The 24,468-nt window shown below is 51.4% G+C and overlaps 1 protein-coding gene across 1 annotated transcript; it reads right to left on the reverse strand.

Annotated features, from left to right (window-relative positions):
- Positions 1 to 13,387: 13,387 nt before the first annotated feature.
- Positions 13,388 to 24,192, reverse strand: Tinagl1 (tubulointerstitial nephritis antigen like 1). The gene is made up of 11 exons (XM_090335373.1): positions 23,844 to 24,192; positions 22,915 to 22,978; positions 18,341 to 18,433; positions 18,024 to 18,138; positions 16,904 to 17,027; positions 16,673 to 16,823; positions 16,380 to 16,569; positions 16,228 to 16,273; positions 15,625 to 15,748; positions 13,969 to 14,014; positions 13,388 to 13,869 (listed from the first exon to the last, which is right to left on the reverse strand). The coding sequence occupies exons 1-11, from the start codon at positions 24,157 to 24,159 to the stop codon at positions 13,729 to 13,731; spliced, it is 1,410 nt and encodes a 469-aa protein (XP_090191499.1). The 5' UTR covers positions 24,160 to 24,192; the 3' UTR covers positions 13,388 to 13,728.
- Between the last annotated feature and the right edge of the window lie 276 nt (positions 24,193 to 24,468).

The raw sequence follows: 24,468 nt of genomic DNA on the forward strand, positions 1-24,468 counted from the left end.
CAGACACCCAGAGACCTCATGTCCTTGGGCCCAAGCTGGGTCCCTGCCTCTGCTTCCCTTTTGTTAAGTCCCTCCTCCAGGTGTGGGCACTGGAAGGGACCAACACCTGCTGGGAGTGTGGAGACTGAACCCAGAGAGAATCTGCAAGCAGGGGCTGGGACTAGAGAAGGGGATGGAAGGAGCAACACCCTGTCTGGGTTGCTCCCCACACCCTGGCGGGGGGGAGGGGGGTAATGCCGGGCAACAAAGAGGGTGCTGCTGCAGAGGCTGGGAGACCTTTCTGTAGAGAAATAGCTGAGAATTGTAGGAAATGCACGGGGTGGGAGCCTGTGGAGTCAGGGTTGGGGCAGAATGAGTTTGGAACCAGGAAGGATGAGAGTACATGTGAGCCCAAGGAGGGACCACCAGCTCCAGAGCCTCTGATCCCGTCTCATCTGTGAGGCAGGAAAGGGGGAAGGCCCAGGCTTTGGGGCCAGAAAGACATGGGTTAGCTTCCAGCTTGGCCTCTTCCTGCCATCTGCTCCAGGATCCATGAGGAGCCTCTGTAATAGGCTGCACAGTGGTCTCCTCTGGTAAAGCTCAGAGGCAGAGCCTGTGTCTTCTAAGAGGGAGGCAGGAGTGCTAGAAAGGTTCAAGAAAGGAGGCAGAGTGAGCTGGAAAGGGCCGCAAGCCCAGCAATGTGGATGACCTAGGATACCGGACAATTCAGGGGCGGACCTTCGCCCCAGCCCCCAGAAGGAACTTGATTTTAGCTCCACAAGTCTTGTTTTGGACATCTGATCTCAATAGAATAAGAGAATACACGTGTTGTTTTCTGGCCCTGTTGAGGTTTGAACTCGGGGTATTGCTCTTGCTAGGCAGGTGCTCTACTACTTGTGCCATGCTCCCAGATCTTTTTTCCCCCTCTGGTCAGTACTGGGCTGGGCACTGTCCCTGGGCTTTATCCGTAAAGGCTAGCGAGAGATCTACCACTCTGAACCATAGCACCACTTCTGGTTTTTGAGTGTTTAATTGGAGATCAGAGTCTCACAGGACTTTTCTGCCTGGTTGGCTTTGAACTATGATCCTCAGATTTCAGCTTCCTGAGTACCTAGGATTATAGGCATGAGCCACTGGCACCCAGCAAATATTTATTATTATTATTATTTTGTTTATGTGGTACTGAGGATTCAAACCCAGGGCCTCATGCATGCTAGGCAAGCACTCTACCACCAGGTCACATTCTCAGCCCTCCAGAACTTCTTTGTTTTAATTAATTTTTCAGATACAGTCTTGTGGCTTTGTCCCAAGCCTGCTTTGTGTGGGACCCCAGTCATTCTAGCTCTGCCTCCTGAGCAGCTGGAATTGTAAGTGTGAACCCCTGTTCTCACCTTGATTTTATACTGTGGTGTGGTGGTGGTGGTATGTGTGTGTTTTCATGATATGGATTTTGAATTCAGAACCTTCCTAGAGTACTGGCTATACAGGTGCTCTACCACTTGACACACTCTCCCAGCCCTTTTTTGCTTTAGTTATTTTTTTTCAAATAGGGTCCCTTGCTTTTTGTTTTGTTTTGCCTGAGCTTGCCTCAGGCCTCCGTCCTTCCATCTAAATGTCACCAGTAGCTGGGAATGTGGCCATGAATCACTTTGTTTGCTGAGATGGCAGTCCCACAATAACATTTTTGCCTATACTGGTCACGAACTGAGGTCCTCCCAATTCTGGCCTCCTGAGTACCTAGCACTTCAGAACTGGATCAACATGGACAACTTTGAGCCACACAGGAAGGACATGGCCGAGGAAGAAGGGGTGACATTCCAGACCGAGGGAGCAGGGTGCACACGGCAAGGATGGGTGTGGTACAAAGCCTGCTGGGAGGAGGGGCTAATTTGGCTGGAGGGTGCTCTCATGAAGAAGATCATTGAGAAACAGAAAGATGGGTGAAGGGTTGGCCCGTGTGTAGGCTCAAGAGCCTGGACTCATCCATCCATCCCAAAGGCAACGAATCCCCAGGGGGCCGAGCAAGGGTGCGGTGTAGACAGACTGGGAGCCTTGCCCTGTAACTTAAAGAACGTTGAAACTAAGCAAGAACTTACTGTCAGTATGACACGGGATTCTAGATACTCACATACCGTGAGACCGAAAGAGGACTGACTCAGGAGAGAGGCCCAAGCGCCTCTTTGTATGCACAGAAAATAACACACCCACGGAACTGAACTCCCGAGACATAGAAACAAAAGACTTTTAATTTGTTTTGCTGTTGTTTCCCTGTTACGGAGGACTGCATTCTTTATATATGATGTATGCACAAGCACATCTGTGTGAAGGTGGAGGGCGCAGAATCAGGGAAAAAGGGTGAAAAAGTGCAACAGCAGAGCACACTGGACACTACTGAAAGTGAACTGTGCCAGTCCCGGGTGGAGATGGGAGGGAAGGCATGGGAGAGAGTGGGGGAACAGATGATCCCATATGAAAGGGAATGTACTTATAACCCAATGCATGCAAATGTAATCCAGTGGTGTATAATAATATAATAATAATTACCTCTATAATAATCAAGTAAAAAATTTTTAAGTCATCTATTCAGGACAAAATGAAGTAAAGCCATTTTTAATGTTGTAGTATTGCCACAGATTCTTTAATGAGCATGTACTTACTGCAGTTGACAACCTAGTCAGGCAGAAATAATGGTTCCTTTCTCTACAGGCTGTCCGGGGCTGGTAGAGTAGCTCTGGACTCAGCAGCAAGCCTGAGTTGTGCCAGGGTAGATCACTGTCACTGTGACACGGACAGATGATGACCCCACGCTGCCTGGGTTTAAATCATAAATCTGCCATTTACTTGCTGTGTGACCCTGAGTCTACTCCTTCACTTCTCTGGGCTTGAGTTTCATCATAGCTAAATGACATCGTCCCACTGGAAATGATACAGCTACCAATCTGTTGGTAGGGAAAACAAGTTCTCTCAAAGATGTCTACACCCTAGTTGTTAGAATCTGTAGCAAGGAAAAAAAAATCCTAAACAAACAAAGAAAGAAATAGGACCTTGCTACTGCAGCCAAGGGAAAGGAATACATCTCCTTGGGTTAAATGAGCATTTGGAAAAGTTTGTAGATGCCTTAGCTACTGTTATTTACAGCAAGACTCCTGGCCTTTGTGCATCAGACCTGATGTGCTGGCCTGATTACATATGGCCGCAAAAGAGGCTGGGAAGTAGAATTTTCCTTAGGAGAACCACATAAGTGTTCTATGACTAAGGGAAGAGAGAATTGTCTGGTGCAGCCCTTACTGTGCAAAATAAGAAGTTTGGCAATGCCTGGGCTTGAGTTTGGTTAGATACATAAGTTTTTAGCTCTTTTTTCTAGAGTCATTAATTCTTTATAGTATTTCATGACTCACCTCTGTGTCAGATGAGACATCCTTATCGTCTCCTCACTCACCATCCCTTACTCCTGTTGTGGAACTATTCTGTTTTCATCTGGTTCCACATCCTTATTGAAAATACTCTAGCCAGATGTGGTAGAACACTCTTGTAATCCCAACTATTTTGGAAGCACAGAAGGAAGGATCATATTCCAAAGCCCATTCCAGTGCCAGGCAAAATGTGAGGGCTGGGAGCATGGCCTCGCCGTAGAGTGCTCACCTAGCATGCATGAAGCCCTAGGTTCCATTCCTCGGTACCACATATACACAGAAAAAGCCAGAAGTGGTGCTGTGGCTCAAGTGGTAGAGCTCTAGCCTTGAGAAAGCCCAAGGACAGTGCTCAGACCCTGAGTTCAAGCCCCAGAACTGGCAAAAATAAACAAAAACAAAACCAACAAAACCATGAGACTCTGAAAAATAACTACAGCAGAAATGGGCAGGGTGTGTGGCTCACAGAATAGAGGCCCTGAGTTCAAATTTCAGTAACACTCCCTAAAATATTCTGATTTTGTCTATTGTCTCCCTCTGAATTTCCGATTATGTTCTAAATTTGTGTATTGTCTATCTCTGAAAATGAGTAAAGTCTTTTCTAAAGTTTTCTAAAATATTCTTCCACACCCCTTCTCCATACATGAAGTCATACTACCCTTCAATTAATTTCATATTTGGGCCATGACTTTCTTCTTAGGGTTTTTAAAATTATTATAAAGGTGAAATGCAGAGGAGTTCCAGTGAATGAGATCATTTCTTTTTGGACCCTGCCACCCCTTCCTCACTCTCTCACAGTTTTTCCTTCCTACCCCACCCACAAGTTGCATAGTTCATTTTCAACATAAGGTCTTGTGAGAACCACTGCTGCATCTGTTCACTTTTGTCCTTCCATTTCTGTATCCAGCCCTTTAACCCTTCCAAAAACAGATCAACAAACAAATAAGACAAAGGAAAAGAAAACAAAAACAACAACACAGAGGAGAAACCCCCACATGTTTCCATTTCCTGGAGATCGGGATGTTCTTACACAACTTTTTTGTTCTCTTGTAGTTTCTAATTGCTTTTTCTCTTTGCCTCTTTAGAGACGAAACATATGACTTTTAAATTGAGTCATTAAAATCCTCCAGCATTTTAATGGCATTATTTGTTGAATGAAGCCATTTTCTTCTTTTAAAACCTTCTGACTTCCTGTTCTAATTTTGACTGCTGGCCCTCTGGCCCTCTGGTATTTGTAGTTATTGTCCTCGGGGTTCATTCCACTGCTTTGGGAATCTGTGAAGTCTCTGTCCAGGATTGTATCCCTACTTTGCAGGAGCACATCTTCAAAGAACACTGTCAAAAGATGTGCAGGGAAGGAAAAGCTTTGGGGATCTTTTGGTTGTCCTTAAGTGGCCTGAGTGGGGAAGACCAGACAGCAGACTTTAGTTTAGGGTCCTAGCTTGCAGACAGGCAAAGCAACCTAGGATCCCCACAGCCCCTGGCCAAGATGGAGGAGGAAGAAGCTATGCCAGTCTCCGGAAAATGATCCCATAGCATCTTTAGAAAACAGTTCTCTGGGAAGAGAGTGTAGCTTAGTGCTAGAGTGCTTGCCTAGCATGCACATAGCCCTGGGTTTGATTCCTTGGTATCACATATACAGAAAAAGCCAGAAGTGGCACTGTGGCTCAAGTGATAAAGTGCTTGAGCAAAAGAAGGCTCAGGGACAATGTCTAGGGCCTGAGTTTAAGCCTCAGGACTGACAAGAAAGAAAGAAAGAAAGAAAGAAAGAGAAAGAAAGAAAGAAAGAAAAGTTTTCTGTCATTTGAAATCTGTCCCTGTCTCTGTGTGTTCCAAGCATGTATGACTTGTGTATGTGTGTGCATGGTGTGTGTGTGTGTGTGTGCACATGGGCTGTGTAATGCTTGTGTGCATGGGGTGTGCATAGGGGGTATGTGTGTGGTATGTGAGCATGGGAGATGTGCATGTGAGTAAAAGAATATATCTGGTGTGTGTGTGTGTGTGTGTGTGTGTGTGTGTGTGTGTGTGTCTGGGTCTGGGTCTGGGCCTGGGCCTGTGTGTAGGAAAGGGTAATTGATGACTGACTCAACTTGTATTAAATAGGCTTTCACTTACTTTCCAAATTTTCATTGTCCTCATATCATATTTTATGTCTCACTACTTTATTATGATTCCTCATAGTTAAGTTTCCTTAAATGGACTCTCCTGGTCCTCTACTGTAATCCATGAATTTGCAGGTTGGATATGACAGTTTTATCTTTAATTATTTGTAATTACACAGCCGTATTTTCCAATCCACATGCAGCTACTCCTCCAACTCCCGGAGTGCCAGGCTTGTTCAGCTTTTCTTAACCATCACCTGCAGCGGGGGTGGAGAGGTGGGGGTGCACACAGCAGCCTTTGGGGGAACATTTCTCTCATCGTCTACCCTGTCATTGCCTCTAATCAGTCATGGACGCCTTCTCTCTCTGGTTTGTATCTCCCAGAGGATCTACTTTCACTCCTCCTCCTCCTCTCCCAGATCCTGGCATAAGTAAGAGTCATCGTGGAAGCAAAATCCCTGTTATCACCACTCATGTGCAGTGTGAGAGCTGAGATGTCACTTCTGGAATCTCAGCGGTGGCCTTCATTGCCTGGGCCCCATCTCACAGGTCTTGGGACCCAGGCTCAGCCTTCTCCTCCTGTGTCCTCCCACATTGGGCCACAGCAGCGGAGGTGTCCAAGGAGTGACAGAAATCTCCTGGGAAAATAAATCCTCCCACGGACCAGGCAGGAGGGACACTGAGGCCTCAGCCCGATGGCAAAATCTCTGTCATCTCAAAGGAAGGATTTGGGGGAATTGCATGTAGCTATGACAACCGAATACCATGGCTCAGATACATATTCAGGGAGCAGAAGTCCATATCTTACACAAATGGTCTCAAGTGACAGGAAAAGAGGGGGACGTGCCTGCTGCCTTCTAGAGAGCTCATACAACCTTGGTCCAGGTCAAGATGAGCTCAGGGTGACATGAGAATTTTGCAGAAGGTCGCAGGTCAATTTCAGTGGTGGCTGCAGATATTCCAAGCATGGCATCACCAAGCCAAATAACGTGATATCTTAAAAAAATGTTTTTAGGCTTTTTAGTCTTAGATTTTGTTTTGCTTTGTTTTTTCCTTTCAAGGATCTTAAGACAATGCCTCTTCAGGGGCTGGAATGCTAGATGCTTCTGCTTCTTCTCCTCCTTCTTCCTCTTCCTCCTCCTCCTCCTCTTCCTCCTCCTCCTCCTCCTCTTCTTCTCCTCCTCCTCCTCCTCCTCCTCCTTCTCCTTCTCCTCCTCCTCCTCTTCCTCCTCCTCCTCCTCCTCCTCTTTCTCCTCCTCCTCCTCCTCTTTCTCCTCCTCCTCCTCCTTCTTCTTCAACAGTCCTGGGCTTGAACTCAAGGCCTGGGCACTGTTCTCTCTTTGGAGGGGGGGAGGATTGCCTCTCCAATCTTCATACCAGCTCCTTCTTTCTTGAGTTTGTTTCCTGAATTTTTCCATATTGGTTTAGCCAGAGGCAGTACAGAACCCCAGGCCTATGTGGTATTTCCCAGTGATTTATAACAACCTGATCCACATCTCCAGTCACGTCCTCCTTTTGTTTCCAGCACTGTGTTTTCTGTGCTGATGATTTGTTTATCAAGGCTCATAAAGGAATCTATTCAGTTTTTTGGTTGTTTTGCATATGACCACTTTTTCATATTCTCTTTATTATTTCCTTCCTTTTATGCTCCTGGATTTTCTGCTTGTCTTTCCCTGGTATCTGGTCTTGGATACTTAATTTATTTGTTAGCAATCCTTCCTTCCTTCCTTCCTTCCTTCCTTCCTTCTTTCCTTCCTTCCTTCTTTCCTTCCTTCCTTCCTTCCTTCCATCCTTCTTCTTTTTTTTGTGGGTCATGGGGCTCTTTTTTTGTTTTGTTTTGTTTTTGCCAATCCTGGGGTTTGAACTCAGGGCCTGAGCACTGTCCTTGGATTTTTCTCAAGGCTAGAGCTCTACCACTTGAGCCTCAGCACCACTTCTGGCTTTTTCTGTGTATGTGATACCGAGGAATGGAACCCAGGGCTATGTGCATGCTAGGCAAGCACCCTACCACTAGGCCACCCTCCCAGCCCCCTTCCTTTCCTTTTGCGATGCTTTTATTTTAATGTTATTATAAAGGTGATATACAGTTGCATAAGTCAGAGAAGGAGTACATTTCTTTTTGGACAATGTCACCCCTTCCCTCGGTGTCTCAGTGTTTCCCTCCTGTCCCCATCCACAGGTTGCACAGCTCATTTTGAACATAGTGTCTAGGTAGTACCACTGCTGCAAACAATTCTGTGTTTCGTAGATGGAGTGAAGGCTATAATTTCTCTTCCACGTTCCATTTTAGTTTACTCCTAATCCATTTTAAAGATCTTGTAATCTCCACTGTAATTTTCTCCTTTCCTCATGACTTAGTTACAAATGATCTTTTAAATTCCCAAACACCCTAGATTTCTCTGGCCAACTTTTTGCTGTGGATTTCTGATTTTATTATACTGGAATTACAAAAGGTGATGGAGTGGTACTGATATTATTAATTATGTGCAGTGCCAGGGATTGAACCCAGGGCTTAGCATGCACTTTACCACTGGGCTATACCTCCAGCCCTGGGTTGATTTTTCCTTTCTTATTTTTGAACTCTTCCTCAGCATGTTTGCTCCCCTCTACAGCCCTAACACCTCTCTGTAGTCCAGGCCGAGGCCCAGGGTCAGGGGGTACACACAAGCCCCACTCCTAGCTCCACACACACCATGGTCACCAGTGGCTGTGAGTGTTGAACCTCAGGGCACAGCATCCATGCAGAGTTGGAGCCACCGCTCCTGCTTGGCAGATGCCAGCTGCAGGGAGGCCGTGTGCACTGGCACCCAGCTTGAGGTCTGACAGATAAGGTTGTCCACTGTAGAAGAATAAAATCAGACTCAGCTATAGTTTTCCAACCGGACGCTCATACCACATGACACGGAAAGACGCCTGGGGCCTCCCAGACACAAGCAAGGCCTCGTGGCAGGAAGACCAGCTGGGTGTCCTCCCGCTCAATCTGCCCCTCATGCCTGTGATCACAGGCTGACAGCTCAGAGCAGGAGTGCCCACCTCCCATTTGAGATGTCAGTCTGTCTGGTGACTGGCAGACTCAGTCATTTGACCTGGACTGTTGACTAGCTGGCTGCAAATCAGGGTTTCCTCAGCCTGCCCCTCAAATTCTGTTAATTTACTGAGGACTCTCGTGGAACTCAAGGAAATACTTGCTAGCTGGGTGCTAGTGGTTCACTCCTATAGTCCCAGCTACTCAGGAGACGGAGATCTGAGGATTCCAGCTCAAAACAGCCTAGGCAGAAAAGGCTATGAGACTTAACTCCAATTAACCATCAAAAAGCCAGAAGTGGAGCTATGGCTCAAGTGGTAGAGTGTTGCTTTGAGGAAAAAAAAAAAAAAAAGCTAAGAGACAGAACCCAGTCCCTGCATTCAAGCCCCAATACTGGCATGGAAAAGGAAAGGAAGGGAGGGAGGGAGGGAGGGAGGAAGGAAGGAAGGAAGGAAGGAAGGAAGGAAGGAAGGAAGGAAGGAAAATGCTTGCTTTTATTGGATTACCAATGGAGAGATGCAGGGATGAGGGGTGGCAGACTGATGTGGGCAGAGCTTCCCAGCCCTTTCTCCACAGCCCTGCTCTGGGTTTTATGGATCCTTCGATATAGAGCTAGTGCTGGGAGAGTGGGTAAGGAGCCCCAGCCAGGCCTGTGCATTCTCTTGGGCCTCACCCTGCAGCCTTCCCCTCTCAGGGCGGGGGCAGGACGACTTTGGAATGAGGAGGGTCTTATGACCTGTTATCAGAACTCAGGCAGGCTGGAGATTATGCTGGCTCTAAGACAGAAAAGTGGGAGGGGATCAGCATTTTCATGACTCACCTCAGGACAGAGGTTCTAGTGGAAACTAGAACTCACTAGGAGAGGGAGTTATGAACCAGCAACTTGGGAGATGGGGAGCGATAAGTCATCACATGAAATCCACCACTTCTTAGTAATATTGCCTAAAGTAATATGTGTCTTCTCTCTAAAGAGAACAAACTGGGCACCAGTAGCTCATGCCTGGAACCTTTGCGATTCAGAAGCTTGTGATCTGGAGGATTGTCATTTGAGCCCAATCCAAGGCAGAAAAAGTCCAAGACAGTCCAAGTAATCAGCAAAAAGCCGGGCTGGTGACGTGGCTCAAGTGGGAGAGAACCAATTAAGTCAAATAAGCTTAAAATCCTGAGTTCAAACCATACTTTTGGGGGTGGGGGAGACACAATCCTTCCCTACAGTGCTTGTCTTCCCCTGGCACCCATCTCTTGGGTGGACTAGCTGGTTAACCAGCTCATCTTGGCTCACTGTAACGTAGGTGCAAGAGCAGAAGACTCCTGGGAGGCTGCCTGGCCTTGGTCCTGCCACACTTTGGGAGGAGATTGCTGCAGCTGTTTCACAGCCAGTTTCCACTAAGCAAGTGGAATTCTAGAAACCCTCGCCCAGGGCCCGGGAAGGAGTGCTCTGAACCAGCCGGGGGAGAAAGCCCTGGCTCATTCATCTCCCTGCACTCATGTCCAAGTTCATCATCAGCTCTGTACCTGGCTCCGCCGCTCCCTGGCTGCATGACCCCCACAGGCCTCCATCCCTGCCTTATTAGTCAAATGGAGGTAGCATTACCCCTAGTGGTTAGCAACACACTTCTATCCTCCTGTGCCCCCACTGCACCCTGCTGTTTTGGGGGAGCTCCCCATCCTTCACATGCTAATTCCATAAAGGGCTACTGTGGCCTCTGTGCCTATAGTTTAAGTGATTGGCCTACCGATGGACACTGAATTGGAGCTGGGCCAATCAGAAGACTTCCTGGCAGGGGGCTGGACGTGCTCAGGAGTCCTTTCTGGCCACGTGCAGACATTCTAGAAAGAACGGCAGAAAAGAGAGACACCAGGAAGGAGAGACTACACCCCAGCAGTCCTGGGGTCCTTGGTGCAAACCATGCTAGGCCTGCTAATCCTCCCATGGGCCTCCAGGATTCCAGGAGTCGCCTTGCTACTGGGCACTGGGTTTGTAGTGAGACACTTTCCCATGGGGGGGGGGGGGAGGAGGCAGTGCACAAGTGCCTGGCTCACTGCAGCCCAGTGGTCATGAATTCCTTTCCCTTAATGGGCACAAGGCAGGGATGGGGTCTGGCAAGAGGTCAGGAAGATGTGAAGTCTCAGCTCACATGAAGTGATGTAATTTAGCAGCCCGGGGAGATTAGAGTCAGGTACTGGGGAACCCAACAGCCCCTCCCCCCCACCTGGCAACCTCTCCCCTGACCCAGGGAAGGGGCAGAGACCAGAATGAAGACTTGCTTACTTGGAGTAAGTAGCTAGTAGCTAGGAAAGGATGGGGCTGAGAAAGAAAGCCATCCTGCCCTCATTGTTTTGCATAAGTTGTCATTAAGGATCCACTGTGCTAGAGATGTATGCCAGGTCCCTGGAGATTCAGATGGTGGGTACCAAGAAAGGCTTTTGAGAGGTGGGACATTTGAGCTGGGTTGAACAGATGAGTAAGAGTTTGCCAGGCAAGCAAAGGGCTTGGAGAGGTCATTAGATCATAACTGCCGGTGTTAACTACTACAACCTGTACAGCGCTGGAGACTGTGGGGATGTACACACTCTGAGTTTGAATTCCATCTCAACCACTTATTAAAGATCATTTCCACTAATTTGCTATTCCTTCTCAATTCTTGTTTTCTTATGTGTAAAATAAAGCAAGTGTTTTTGTTGTTTGGAGTCTTTTTTTGCTTTTGTGTGTGTGTGTGTGTGTGTGTGTGTGTGTGTGTGTGTGTGTTAAATTGGAGATGAAGGTCTTACAAACTTTCCTGGCTTCACAATTCTAAGTTCTCAGAGCTAGAATTACAGGTGTGAGGCATCCCTGCTTAGAAAAACATGTTTTGATTTTGTTTATTTTTTTGGTTGCTGTTTTATTTATTTATTTATTTATTTTTGCCAGTCCTGGCCTTGAGCTCAGGGCCTGAGCACTGTCCTTGGACTTTCTCAAGGCTAGAGCTCTACCACTTGAGCCTCAGCACCACTTCCAGCTTTTTTCTATGTATGTGGTACCAAGGAATTGAACCCAGGTCTTGATGCATGCTAGGCAAGCACTTTAACCACTAGGCCAAACTCCCGGCCTGTTGCTGTTTTAAAAGAAAGGTTTACACAAGATAAAATATATAAAGTATTCAGAACAATGTGTTGGCAGAAACTTGTGGTCAAAACACTCAATAAGTGTTCCTGATATAAAACTTTTGCATGATCAGATCCAATCCCTTAGACTGAGTCCTGAACAAGTTCCAGCAATGAGGGGAAATGCTCAGTTTATTCTCCCACCAACCCAGGAGACATTGAATGCCTTTAGCCTCATTAAAGATGGACAAACCCAGCCAGTATTACAGAGCCAAGGTGGATCAGAGCAGGGCCTGGCATTTCCATCTGTCCAAAGACCCGTGCTTTTGGCTTAGAGAAGGAACTGGATTAACCCCAGGACACACCACAGCAGGCTAGGGGGCCAGGATTTCTTTACAGGCAGCCTCAAGGACAGGAATCTGCTTGGGACTGTTTACATTTTCTCTCTCCTTATAATACCATTTGCTGCTGCCACCCACCTGCATCTCGGCCCTTTCCCATCCCAGGATGCTCAGGCCCAGGCAGGTCTGGGTGGAGGTCACTGGGTTCACAGGGCAGAGTGGAAGCCTCAGCGTTGGGCCAGGCCAGGATGACCTGGTCTCATTCCCTCCCTTCCCCACCCCGTGAAGCTTCTCAAAGGTCCTGGTAGAAAATTCCAACCTCACCCCAGCCCCATGGCCTCTGAACTGGTTTTTTCCAGCATTGTAGGGCCCAAGCCGTGGAGGGGGTGTCCAGGGCCTCTCTGAGCCCTTCTTCAGGGCTCCCCGCCCAGTGTCGGCCTTGTCCCAAGGCCACTGGCAAGCCACATCCCGGGGGATTGGGACCGGTGGGCGGGCCAGGGGAGCCGGCTCAGGACGTCCTAGCAAACAGGAAAAGAGACAAAGGCGACCGCTTATCGGCTGCCCACATTCCTTTCAGGCGATGCCCCGTGGTGGGGGCCGTGGCTGAGCAGGGACTGTGGGGACCCTGGCAGTGAGTCACCACACCTGTCTTTCCTGCCTGTGGGAGGTGGGGGCAAGGAGCAGGATTGCATGGGGAGATCCCTCGCCCATCCCCCAACTCACACAGAGCCCCTGGGCTCCTGGGAAGAGAATGACGCCCCTTGGTAAGCCACCACTGTAAACCCCAATGAACCAGACCCAATCCCTGCCCTGGAGGAGCTCCCAGCACTGGGGCTGGGGTGGGAGGCAAGGGCAGCAGAAGCCCTGATGACCCAGAGTCACTGGGGCAGGGGCAGGAGGGTGGGGTGTTTGGGGAGCAGGGGTTTTCCACACAGGGCCTGGTGTACTGAGTGGGAGTAAGAGAACTCCACAGCTGGCTTGCAGGGGGAGTCGGTGGCCCCCGGGAGCTGGCCTGGAGGACATCTGATGGGAAAACGGTGTGTGGGATGGGAAAGCCAGCGATCTGTGCGTGCCTGGTGACTGGAGGACAGTGGGGCCTCTGGGCTGCCCCTGGCAGGGCGCTTGGCGAGGCTGGTGCCCTGCCCTGTGCCCTGTGCAGACAAGCCCCCCTCCTCTCCCCTGTTCCCCAGTCTGCCGGGCGCTGGGCCAGTTCTGCTGACTGGTGGGCTCTCCCACCCTGGGCAGAGCTGACTCAGCGGCGTCTGAGCTGATTCCCACCCCCCCCCAGCACTGGGGGCCAAAGGCCATGCCACCCCCCCCACAGGACAGAAAGGAGGCCAGGGTTTCTAGTCCCCCTACCCCTGACAAGCAGCTCAGGAAGTCCCCTCTGTCATCTAGCCCCGGCCGCCCCAGTTAGCCCTAGAAAGTCTAAGGTACTATCTATGGTTATGGTCAGTATTTCAGCTTTATTTTAAAACAGTGAAAAAGAAAAAAAAATAAATATCTTGAAGAATAAGAACACGGGAGAGGGGGCAGGGTAGTGGGGTAGGAGCCTGGGGGTGTCCTGGCTTCCGTGGTCTTAGGCTGGGGGTGCCAGGGGCCTCCCCGCTGGGAGGTCTGGGGCTCCACCGGCCTCTCCTGCCCGCGGCTCCCAGGCCGGGCGCAGCGTCAGCGGATCCGGGCAGGGATCCGGGCCGGCGCCCGCCCGCGCGCACCCCAGGGCCCCCCCCGAGGGCGCCCCCGCCGCTGTCCGTCCAGGGGCCGCGCCTGGCCTCGTGCCCGCCCGCTCAGCGGTGCCCCAGGTCCTCCATGCCCACGCGGCCCCAGACGCCCAGCACGAAGCTCTCGATGTCGCACTCGTTGGCACCGCGCAGGATGCGGAAGCGGCCCCCCTCGCCCCAGGACGGGCCCCAGGAGTTGGCTGCCGTCTGGGAATGAACGGGGAGGGTGGGTGAGGAGGGGGGAGGGGGAGGGAGGGGGAGGGGTGGGGAGGGCAGGGGGCTGAGCATGCTGCGGTGGGGGCTCACCCAGTATTTCAGCGTGGTTCCATTAGGCAGCCTCTCCTCTCCCCATCTGGACGGACAGGAGGGGAAGGGCACTCAGTGGGCCTGCGCCCAGGGACCACCCGGATTCCTGACACCCCTGGACATGGAAGGCTGGGCCCCGGCACTCTTAAGCATCTCTACCTCTGTTTGCTTGTTGGTTTTGCAAGTACTGGGGCTTGAACGCTGGGCCTGAGCTCTGTCCCTGAATACTTCAGCAAAAGGGGGGCGCTCTACCACTTGAGCCACACCACTTGCGGTTTTCTGGGGTGCTTTGAAGCTTGATCCTCAGATCTCAGCCTCCTGAGTAGCTAGGATTACAGGCGTGAGCCACCAGCCCCCAGCTCCCTGAGCTTTCTTTTACTCAAGGCTGGCACTCTATCACTTGAGCCACAGCTCCACTTTTGGCTTTTGCTAGTTGATTGGAGCCAAGAACCTCACAGACTGTTTTTCTCTGTCCAGCCTCTGTCTCCATACCTGTTGGTTTGTTTCCCCAAGACAACATGGGGGGAAAGGCACCAAGATATAAGGGGAAGGGTGGGCAGAAGCCAGAGCTTGGGCCTAGTTATCCAGGCCTTACATCCTAAGACTAGTTCTGTGGGACCTCCCGCATCTTCTGGCCCTCCTTCCCTTGGGGAGCAGGGGAACAAAAGAAAAGACCTAAAAGAATGTGAGTACCTTTGCAATGGTTCACTCTGAACTCCCACATTGTATAGGGCTGGGCTCTGTGACTCATGCCTATAATCCTAGCTACTCAGGAGGCTGAAATCTCGAGGATCAAGGTTCAAAGCTAGTCTGGGCAGGAAAGTATGTATGAGACTCTTGGCTCCAGTATTCATCAAAAACAAACAAACCAAAAAACAAAAAACCAGAAGTGAAAACTGGCTCAATCCTTGAGCAAAAGTGCTAAGGATCGGTGCCCAGACTCTGAGTTCAAGCCCTGCTACCTGTACTACCAGGTACAAAATAAAATAAAAAGAATATTGCACAGGCTAGCCATTTAGGTGACTGCTAAAATTCATGATCTGAAGGTATGTTCTATCAGAGGGGCCAATTGAGGGCTAGTTCTGTGAGTTCTCCAGATTGGGACTGGGTGCCAAGAAACAAGAGACTGAGTAGCTTGGCTCCCTAATCTACGTTTTCTTGCAGTTATGGTATCTCCTTGGACAAGGATAAAATTGCTCTTAGAAGCCCTTCAGAGGCTCTCCACTTTCAATGTGGCCCAGGACTAGCTCTTCTTCTTTCTTTTTGTCAGTTGTGGGGCTGGAACTCAGGGCCTGGGCACTGTCCCTGAGCTCTTTCACTCAAAGCTGCCACTCTACCACCTTAAGCCACAGTGCCAACTTCCAGTGGTTAACTGGAGAAAAGAGTCTCACAGACTAGGCTAGCTTTGAACTGTGATCCTCAGATCTCAGACCCCTGGTAGGCTAGGATTACAGGCGTGGGTCACTAGCTCCTGACTCCCTTCCCTCTGTCTGAATTAACATTTTCTCCTTTGGAAACGAGACTGGCAGCCCTGGCTTAGCATGAACTGTAAAGCTTGAAAACAGGCTCCAGAGCCTTCCTGCCTCACCACCACCTTCATTCTTCCCCAGTGGGTGTCCCACTGCATCTACACATGTGTGCCCACAAGCCCCTCACCCTGTGATCTTGACTGAGTGAGTGCCATGTCGGCGGTACCGCTCCGGCTTTCCCAGGCTCACAGGTGTGTGGCTGTAGATGCCACCCTGGTACAGGAAGAAGTCCTCGTAGACCTCCATGAGAGCTGTGGGGAGAGGGCAAGGTGGAGCTGCTCAGGCCATTAGTCACACATCAGGGCTGTGCTCTGATGCAAGACTAAATGCCCACTCCAGGTCGTGTGTGTGTGTGTGTGTGTGTGTGTGTGTGTGTGTGTGTGTGTAGTCAGTCCTGGGGCTTGAACTAAGGGCTCTGTCCCTTAGCTTTTTCATTCAAGGCTGGCACTCTACCACTTGAGCCACAGCTCCACTTCTGGCTTTTTGCTGGTTAATTGGAGAGAAAAGGCTCACAGACTTTCTTGCCTGGGCTGGCTTTGAACTATGGTCCTCAGATCTCAGCCTCCCAAGTGGCTAGAATGACAGACGTGAGCCATTGGTTTGGGGCTTCAGGGTCTTCTTGCAGGGAGGGAACATAGGTCCCCCATTCCAGTCCCACTGGACTTTCCATCAGCGCTGTTCAGACCATCTGGGCCACTGTGCCCGGCCAGGAGTGAGTAGGGGCATTTACCTTGAACAGGACCATTCTCCATCAATTCCTTCATGATCTCCTTCTCCTAGAGGGAGGAAAGACATGGATGAGTCTTCATTCAGCCTTTGACCAAACCTCCCTTTCCACCCCTTCCTCTGGTGTGTGTGTGGAGGGAGGGGGCAGGGACTTACATCAGAGCCCAGGCGGTAGGCAGGAGTAACCTGGTAGATGTCATTGGCATCCACCTGGCTATTGGGACAGTGGGCTGTGGCCTGGCGCTTGCCCCGTCCTGTCACCCGGCTGTGCATCATGCAGCGAGGGGTGGGCCCAGCCTCATCCTGGTCACGTCCAGAGAATGGATAGCAGTTGTCAGACACCACCCTGGAGAGGCAGCAGAAGGACGGTGATGTGGGGCCACACTGCTTGGGTATTGCCCACAGGGGGGCTCTTCCCACTTCCCCTGCCCACAGCCCCTGCTGCATACCCTCGACGCCGCAAGAACCACCAGGCACCATCGAGACGCCCACCTCGGCAGCCCTGCTGGTGGTGAGTGTTACAAGACAACAGGTTCTGAGGTGACAGGACGGGTGTCATGTGTCCCATGGAATGGATAGACACTCGATCAGATGCCACAGCTAGTGAGGAAAGCAGAGGGATTGTCAGGGGCCAGGCTTTGGCCCTTCTCCCTGATGCCAACCCCTGGCCCTGGACACACCTGCTGTGGAGAAGGCCCAGGAGCCTGCACAGTTGCCCTGGTCCAGCGGCTCATGGATCAGATTGGGCCACTTTCTGGAAGACTCAAATTCTGTGGGCAGCACTTCCCCTGGCTCTAGCACCGTCTGCAAGGTAAAGGTATTCTCATTTGCCCTGGCCTGGCTGCCCCTCCCAGCCACTGAGAGCCCAAGACTTGTGGCAGTTGGGTCTAGAGGTGCCTGCCGCTATGGGGTCCCCCTACCTTGGAGTTGAATGAGAGAACCAAGAACCTTTCAGTGGTTCCCCAGCACCAGGTTAGGGTAACTAGTCCTAGTTTACAGATGGGGCACCTAAAGTCAACAGCAGCCAAGTGGCCAGGCCAGGGTCATAGCTTTCTACTCACAACTCCTGCCTGTCTCATTCCCCTGCACCTTCCAATCTGCCACACCCTCCTTCCTGCCAGGGCTTTGGCCTCTAGGCCCTAGACTCTGGCAGGGGAGGGAAGAAGTGATCTCGTGATCAGGCAGACTGCCAAGACAAACAGCCAGAGGCAGAAAATAGGCAGAGGCTCAGGGAAGTCAGGACTAGACCTGGTCACCCAGCCTGGGGCTGAAGTCCCTACACAGAGAAGACTGGCCCTTGGCCTCCTTACCTTTCCCTGCCTGCCAATGACGGGCCCATCCTCCACCCTGTACCCTGCCCCTCGCCCCCAGCAGCACAAAGCTCCTCTTCCTCACTCTTTAACTATTTGGGTCTGGTTCCCATTTCTGTCCCTAGAGGGTCCCATGGGTGGGGGCAGGGGAGCCCCCTACTCCCTAGGGGTTCCGCTGAGTCTGCATTTGTTCCAAGAATTGCTGTTCTCCAGCCAAGCTGGAAGATTGTGTCCCTTTTTTCCTAAAATACCAAGGTGACCTCCTCGTCCTTTGGGCTCTACCCCAACTGTACTGGGGCCAACAGCATTTTTTCCCAGGCTGAAGAGGCAGTGGAGTGGTGGGGTGGGGGGAGGGGCTTCAGCCTGGACCACATGACTTAGACTCTGAGCCTAATGCTGCCAGTACAGAAACCAAGGCCCAGAGAGGGGAGCAACGTGCCCAGGGATATACAGCCTTAAAAGAGATGAGGGCAGCCCTGGGTGGACTTACATAAATCTCATTCATATTCATGACAGAAGAAGATGGGCGGATGGTACCCAGGCGGTAGCGAATGCCCTCATCCAGAGTCATGCCCCAGAAGGCGCTGTGGTTCCCAGCCTGCCACCTGGAGGAGAAAGTGATGGGAAGAAGTCACAGATCTGCCAAGACCAGGGGCCCTGGAATGATGTGCAAGGGAGACTCAGAGGGGCCAAGTGCAAACAAATAACATCCCAAGTAAACCTATGCCTGTATCGCATGGCGTGCATCACAGGTGTGGCATGTGCGCGTGCCCCCGTGCCTGCTGGGGCTGCACCCGTGCCTCTTACCCATAGTTTCCCTGATTGATGGCATTGATCATGTCTGGGTCCACTAAGCATGGTTCCTGGTCACAGTTCCACTCCCCTGTCTCCTGGCAGGTGCTGGGAGAAAAGAAAGAAAGGAAAGGAAAAGTGAGGGTGAGGACCCTGGGATGGAAAGAAGCCTCAGCAGGCAACAGGAGCCTAGGATTCCTTAATGACCCCGCCCAGCCCTGTGGTGCTCAACATCTAGTCAAGCTCACAACTCACAAGTTTGTCTCCGCTACTCAGCTCTGTGCCTCAACTCCACAGTCAGAGAGCTGGCTGCTAGTCAACATCACCAACGGGGTACCTAACAAGTCCGATTTAGCACACCCCAAGACAAATTTCTGGTCTTTCTTGCTTTTAAAAACTAAACGAAACTGGTAACACTGTCCCTCTGGAGTTCAGGTGAAACTTGGGAGTCACCCTGCCTTTCTTTCACATACTGAATCCAACCATAAGGCAAATCTGGGTGCTGTGGCTCATGCCTGTAATCCTAGCTACACAGGAGACAGAGATTAGGCAGACTGAGGTTTGAGGCCAGCCAGGGCAAAAGTTAGCAAGACTTCCATCTGCACCAAGAAGAGCTGAGTATGATGGCACACTCCTAGAATGCCAGTAACACAGGAAACGTAAGTAGATGAGTTGTGGTTCAGGCCAGAAGATTGGATTTGATACATTACTTGAATAAAAAATGGTAGCCTGCCTGCCTAGTAGTAAGCGCAAGTCCTTAAGTACCACCAGAAAACAAAAACAAAAACACAACAGACCCAGAATTCAAATGGTGTCTAACTATCTCCTGTGGCAACCAGAGTCCAATCCCCTTTCACCAGAATCACTGCTGCCATCCCTGCATTGTTCCAGCAGCATCTGCCCCACGTCATCCCATGTCCCCCTCCAGTGTACTCTTAACGCCGTTACCATAGTGATCGTGCTAAGCCCAAGTCCTGCCCTGTCATTACTCTATCTGAAACCCTCCATTGGCGTCACCTCACAGAATAAGAGCCAAAGTCCTTGATGGTGACTACAGGCTCTGCGCAATTTGTCCCTGCTCTGTGTGTGATCTGCTCCTCCTGGTCCCAGATCCTGAGTGAGGCTAGCCACTCACTCCAGCCACACTCCTGCCCAGGGCCTCTGAGCTGAGCTGCTCTTCCTCCCAAATTCCCATGGCTCACTCTGTCCTTCCAAGTCTTCATTCAATTGCCACCATCTCAGGGACGCATGGTCTGGCTACTATCTTTTGTATTTGTGCTTGTCCTGGGGCTTCAACTCAGGGCTTAGGCACTTTATTACTCAATGCCAGCACTCCACCACTTGAGCCATAACCTCATTTCTGGCTTTTTGCTGGTTTGTTGGAGAGAAGAGTCTCCCAGACTTTCCTTCCCCAGCTGGCTTTGAACCTCAGCCCTCAGATCTCAGTAGCTAGGACTGCAGGCATGAGCCACCAGTACCTGGCTCTCTTGCCACTATCTTCCAGTTCAGCCTCCTACTTTCTGACACTCCCTCCCCTCTGCAGCACCCTCCCCACATCTTCCTTCCTTCCTGTTGTTCTACAGTGATGCACATCATTTTCCTCATAGATGCTAAAGTCCTGAGTGCAGAGATTGCTTAGTACCTACAGTACTGAGGTAAACAAAGCCTAGCACCCAATAAATATTACTTGAGTGACTGCACATCTGAGGCAGTACAATGCAGTGTGTAAGAATACAGACCCTGGGGGCCGGGAGTTTGGCGTAGTGGTTAAAGTGCTTGCCTAGCATGCATGAAGACCCAGGTTCGATTCCTCGGTACCACATACATAGAAAAAAGTCGGAAGTGGTGCTGAGGCTCAAGTGGTAGAGCTCTAGCCTTGAGAAAGTCCAAGGACAGTGCTCAGGCCCTGAGCTCAAGCCCAGGACTGGCAAAAAAAAAAAAAAAAAAAAAAAAGAATACAGACCCTGGAGTTCAAGTCCCACTCCAGCCATCTATTCACATAACCAGTTGTGGACATGCCCTTCTGTGGCTTTAAAGGAAGACATCCAGGGCTTCAGCACTGCTCTCCAGGGATTCAATGACAGGCTTGTACAGGACTTAGTACAAATCCTGGCCCACGTGGGTGCACTTTGTGCAGGCCCTAGCCCACGTGGGCACTCAAAATTGTTCTCTATTATTAATGTTCTCACTTGCAGGAACCCCAGGCCCCCCTTTTCCTGCGCTGTAGACTCGGGGCTGACCTCTGACACCTCTGGATATGTAATGGCATCCAAGACTTAAAAATAGCTACCAGCCTTCTCCAGTTGGTACTCCAAGGGTTTTCAGAACAAGGCACCCAGCTTTTCATATCAATGGCCTGGGTGTCCTGTGGTGTCTCCCATGTGCCTCCATTACCCAGTGCCAGAGAAAACACCTCACACACCCACTGCCTGTCACTTTCTCACTGCACCCACCCCACTCTGGTCCCTTGTCACCTCTTACCTGGACCAAAACTTTCCTGATCACATCATCTGTCTATCTAAAATCCCTCCATCTCCACCCCACCATGCATTTCTCATCTGCCGGAAAGTCCAAGCCCCAGTAAGTCAGACCTGGTGTCTGCCCTTAGACTGTAGACACTCAGAGCAAAACATTTCTCACGCCGGGCACCAGTGGTTCACACCTGTACTCCTAGCTGCTCAGGGGGCTGAGATTTGATGATGGCAATTTGAAACCAATCTGTGTAAAGTCCCTAAGATTCTTATCTCCAATTAATCAGCAAAAGGCCGGAAGCGTGTAGCTCAAGTAGGAGAGTATCTACCTTGAGTGAAAAAGCTAAGTGAAAGCACAAGACACTGAGTTCAAACCCCAGTACTGGCACAAAAATAAATTCATTAAATATGAAGAAATAAACAAACGAATCCCCACTGTGTCTGTGAGACCCCAGGGAACTGATGGCACCTCCTTAGGCCTGCCTCTCACCCAGATCTGATCAAGATGACCCTGTGGACCTCCTGGCCGCCCCACCCAGCCGAGCTGCCTTGAGAAATCCTCCTATCTCATCTGCATCCCTCCCTTAAAATGCATTCCTTCTTTCTTAATCCTTCTGTTATGCCCTCTTCTTCCTTCATAACTTCTACAGTGACACAGCGGCTTGTTATGATGGTGCATGCGTGTGTGTGTGTGTGTGTGTGTGTGTGTGTGTGTGTGTGTGTGGTTTTCCGTGTCCTCCACCAGGAGACCAGAAGCTTCTGCAGCTCAAAGACTGTGTTGACTGAGTTCTAGCCATCCGTGGGCCCAGCAATGTCTCTGTGAAAAGTTGATCTTCAATAACTAGATGTCAACTGAAGGGTTGAATTCTGTGCATTCTAGGAGCTTTTACAAGCTCATATCTCTGCTATTACAAGATGCTAAACTGCCTCCTTGCCAGCCCCAGGCGCCCGCCTCCAGTGTGGCCTTATAAGGAGCCTTAAGGGGTGCTGAGCCCCAGGAAGCCTGACTCTCCAGCCCAGGAGCCAGCCAGAGGGTGGTGCTCAGGGAAGACTGGAGGAGACTGTGGGGACTGGGGGGTGTCCTGTCCTTCTTTCCCTTCCCCATACTGAGCTGCTGGGCTAGACCTTCCAACTTCCTCCCAGGACCCTCAGCCACCATCCAGAGGGGCAGATAGAGGAGAGGTCCCCACTGCTTTCCTGATCCCACTGCCTGTGCCCCAGGGCTGCCCAAGCAGGTCCAGACAGGGCTGGTGGCAAGCAGCAGGTCCCAGCATTCCAGAGGGGCCTGAGAGAGAGAGTTAACCCTTCAACAGCCACCCTGTGAGGATCAGGAGAACCCTCAGAACACATCCGTGTATGCACACATACTGCGTGCACTTGTGATCTCCCACTCAGACGCACACCCACATGCACACATGCACACACATACACGTTCCCACTCTCGCTGTGACCCACGTGCTCCTCACCCCTGTGAGGCAATGGAAACAGCTTGTGCACAATGCATTCCAAAAAGTTTCCTTCTCTCCCAGGGGCCTCCCAGCCCCCAGCAGAGAGATGAGGGGTGGAGCGGGTGCAGAACCCTCTTATTTCTCCATAAGGCCTCAGGCTTCCTACCCAACCCTGCCCTGCTTCCCATCTGCTTACGGGGCACCTATGACCCCTTCTTCCTCCTGCCAGGAATAGGGGTGGGAGGAAAGGGAGGAAGGTCACATTCCAGGGGAGGCCTGCCTCGGGCCTGCCTGCAGGAGGGCAGCCATCCCTGACCCCTTATCCGTCCCAGGGCAGCGGATGCTGTACTCATGGCTTTCCTTCCTGGCGTCCCCTTCTTGGACTCTCCCGTGACAGCCAGGAGAACTGGGAGGGGCAGTGGCCCAGCCCAAGCCAGGATTCCCAGCTCAGAGGTGGCACCTTGCCAGGCAGCCATGGCTGACCACTCTCAGGAATGTTTCTAGGCTGCTGCCATACGAGGAAGCATGATCCGTGTAAACCCCCCTACCCCCTCCCGCCCACTCAGAAAAGGAAAAGGACTCAATCCCAGGAAAAGGGTGAAACGGTGGCAGGGGTAGGATTTGAACCAGGTTTGTTGACCACGGAGGCCACAGGGTCCCATTTACTCACCAGCGGTTACAGTTGTCCCAGTAGGTCCCAAAGATGGGGTAGATACGGCCCCTATGCAGGCACCCTGTGGGAGGAAGAGGGGTGGTGATGGGAACCCAGCCAGGGACGGTGATCTTGATCACACATGCGCGCGAGCGCACACACACACACACACACACACACACACACACACACACACACACACGCTGATCCCAGCCCTCCGGAACTCCAAAGCCAAACTATAGCTTAAGATATTTCCTGCAGGGTTCCACACCAACGCCTGGCTTCATAGGAAGTTACTCAATGACTCTAGCTCAGATGACTCTTGCTTTACCTGGATACCAGCCACAACATTCCTGAGATCCTTGGCAATTTAAATGACTCGGGCTTGGAGATAGAGCATGGAAGGGGCATAGGAAAATGAGGCCTAACAAGAGAACATAGCATTTGGGGATAAGCAACTCAGGAATGGGTTCACCATATGCAGAACCCCAGGAACCCTAAGGGGGAAGGCCAGTGATTCTCCTATGGCAAACTCATGGCAAAGGGGGTGGAGGCTGAAGGTAGAGGAAGATGGGACCCCCTGGCATGTATGACCTGTCCTTGAGTTATGAGGTTTTGAGCAAAGGCAGAAGAACGGTAAGATGACCCTGGCAACCTCCCTCTACGCCCTATCAGTCCAAGGTTGAGTCAGCAGGCGGGGCCGGCACCTTCCACGTCCTTCCGGAATAGAGACAGGACTGAGAGAAAGGGTGGAAGGCTGGCTGCCATGTCCCTGGGCCAACTTAGAATCCCAGCTAGGGGTCGTCTCTCAGTCTTGCTGTAGAGTAGAGCTAGACCACAGGAGGGACTTCCTAGAGGGTTACCGTCTCTCCCAGAGTCTACCAAGCCTCCTCAGTGAGTCTGAGGCTGGCAGGGCGACTCACTCCCCTGGCTATGTCAGCACCTACCTTGGATAGGGGGGAAGGGAGGTGGCACCCCCAGGCAGAAGTCCCAGAAGTCGGGGCAGCAGTCGGACACGGTGCGGTTACAGAAGAGGTCACAGTAGCAGGTGGCACCCAGGTAGGGCAGGGCACAGTCATCAGCACGACCGCGGCAGCACATGTCCTGCTGCTGGCAATACCGGCCGCCCGCATCCCGGATGCCCCGCAGGTGGAGACCCGGCGCCAGCTCCCTGCGCTGGCGACTCCTTCGAGTGCCTGGGGCAACCTGGCCAGTCAGCAGAACCAGCAGCAGCAACGGCAGCCCCAGTGGACCGCTCCGCATGATGCCTGCTGGACCTGGGAAGGGCAGAGGTCAAGGGTCAGAGGTGGTGAGCAGTAGAGATCTCCCCCCCCCCTCCATGCATCCTGGGGCTGGGAAGCCAGGGAGTCCAGTAGGATGGGGGGGGGCGATTCTCCAACCTCCAAGCTGCACACAACACAGGGGCTGCAAACTGTCCTGGCTTCCAGGAGGTGGGGTGGAGGGCAGGGAACAGAGCCTCTGCCTAGCCAGCACAGGGACCTCTGAGGACAAGGAAAGGGGCATGGGGGGAGGGGTTGTGGTATTCTTAGGTCCCCACCCAACACCTGTCCT

The sequence above is a fragment of the Megascapheus bottae genome, chromosome 6 (assembly GCF_031878675.1).
Source record: "Megascapheus bottae isolate mThoBot1 chromosome 6, mThoBot2.hap1, whole genome shotgun sequence".
NCBI lineage: Eukaryota > Metazoa > Chordata > Mammalia > Rodentia > Geomyidae > Megascapheus > Megascapheus bottae.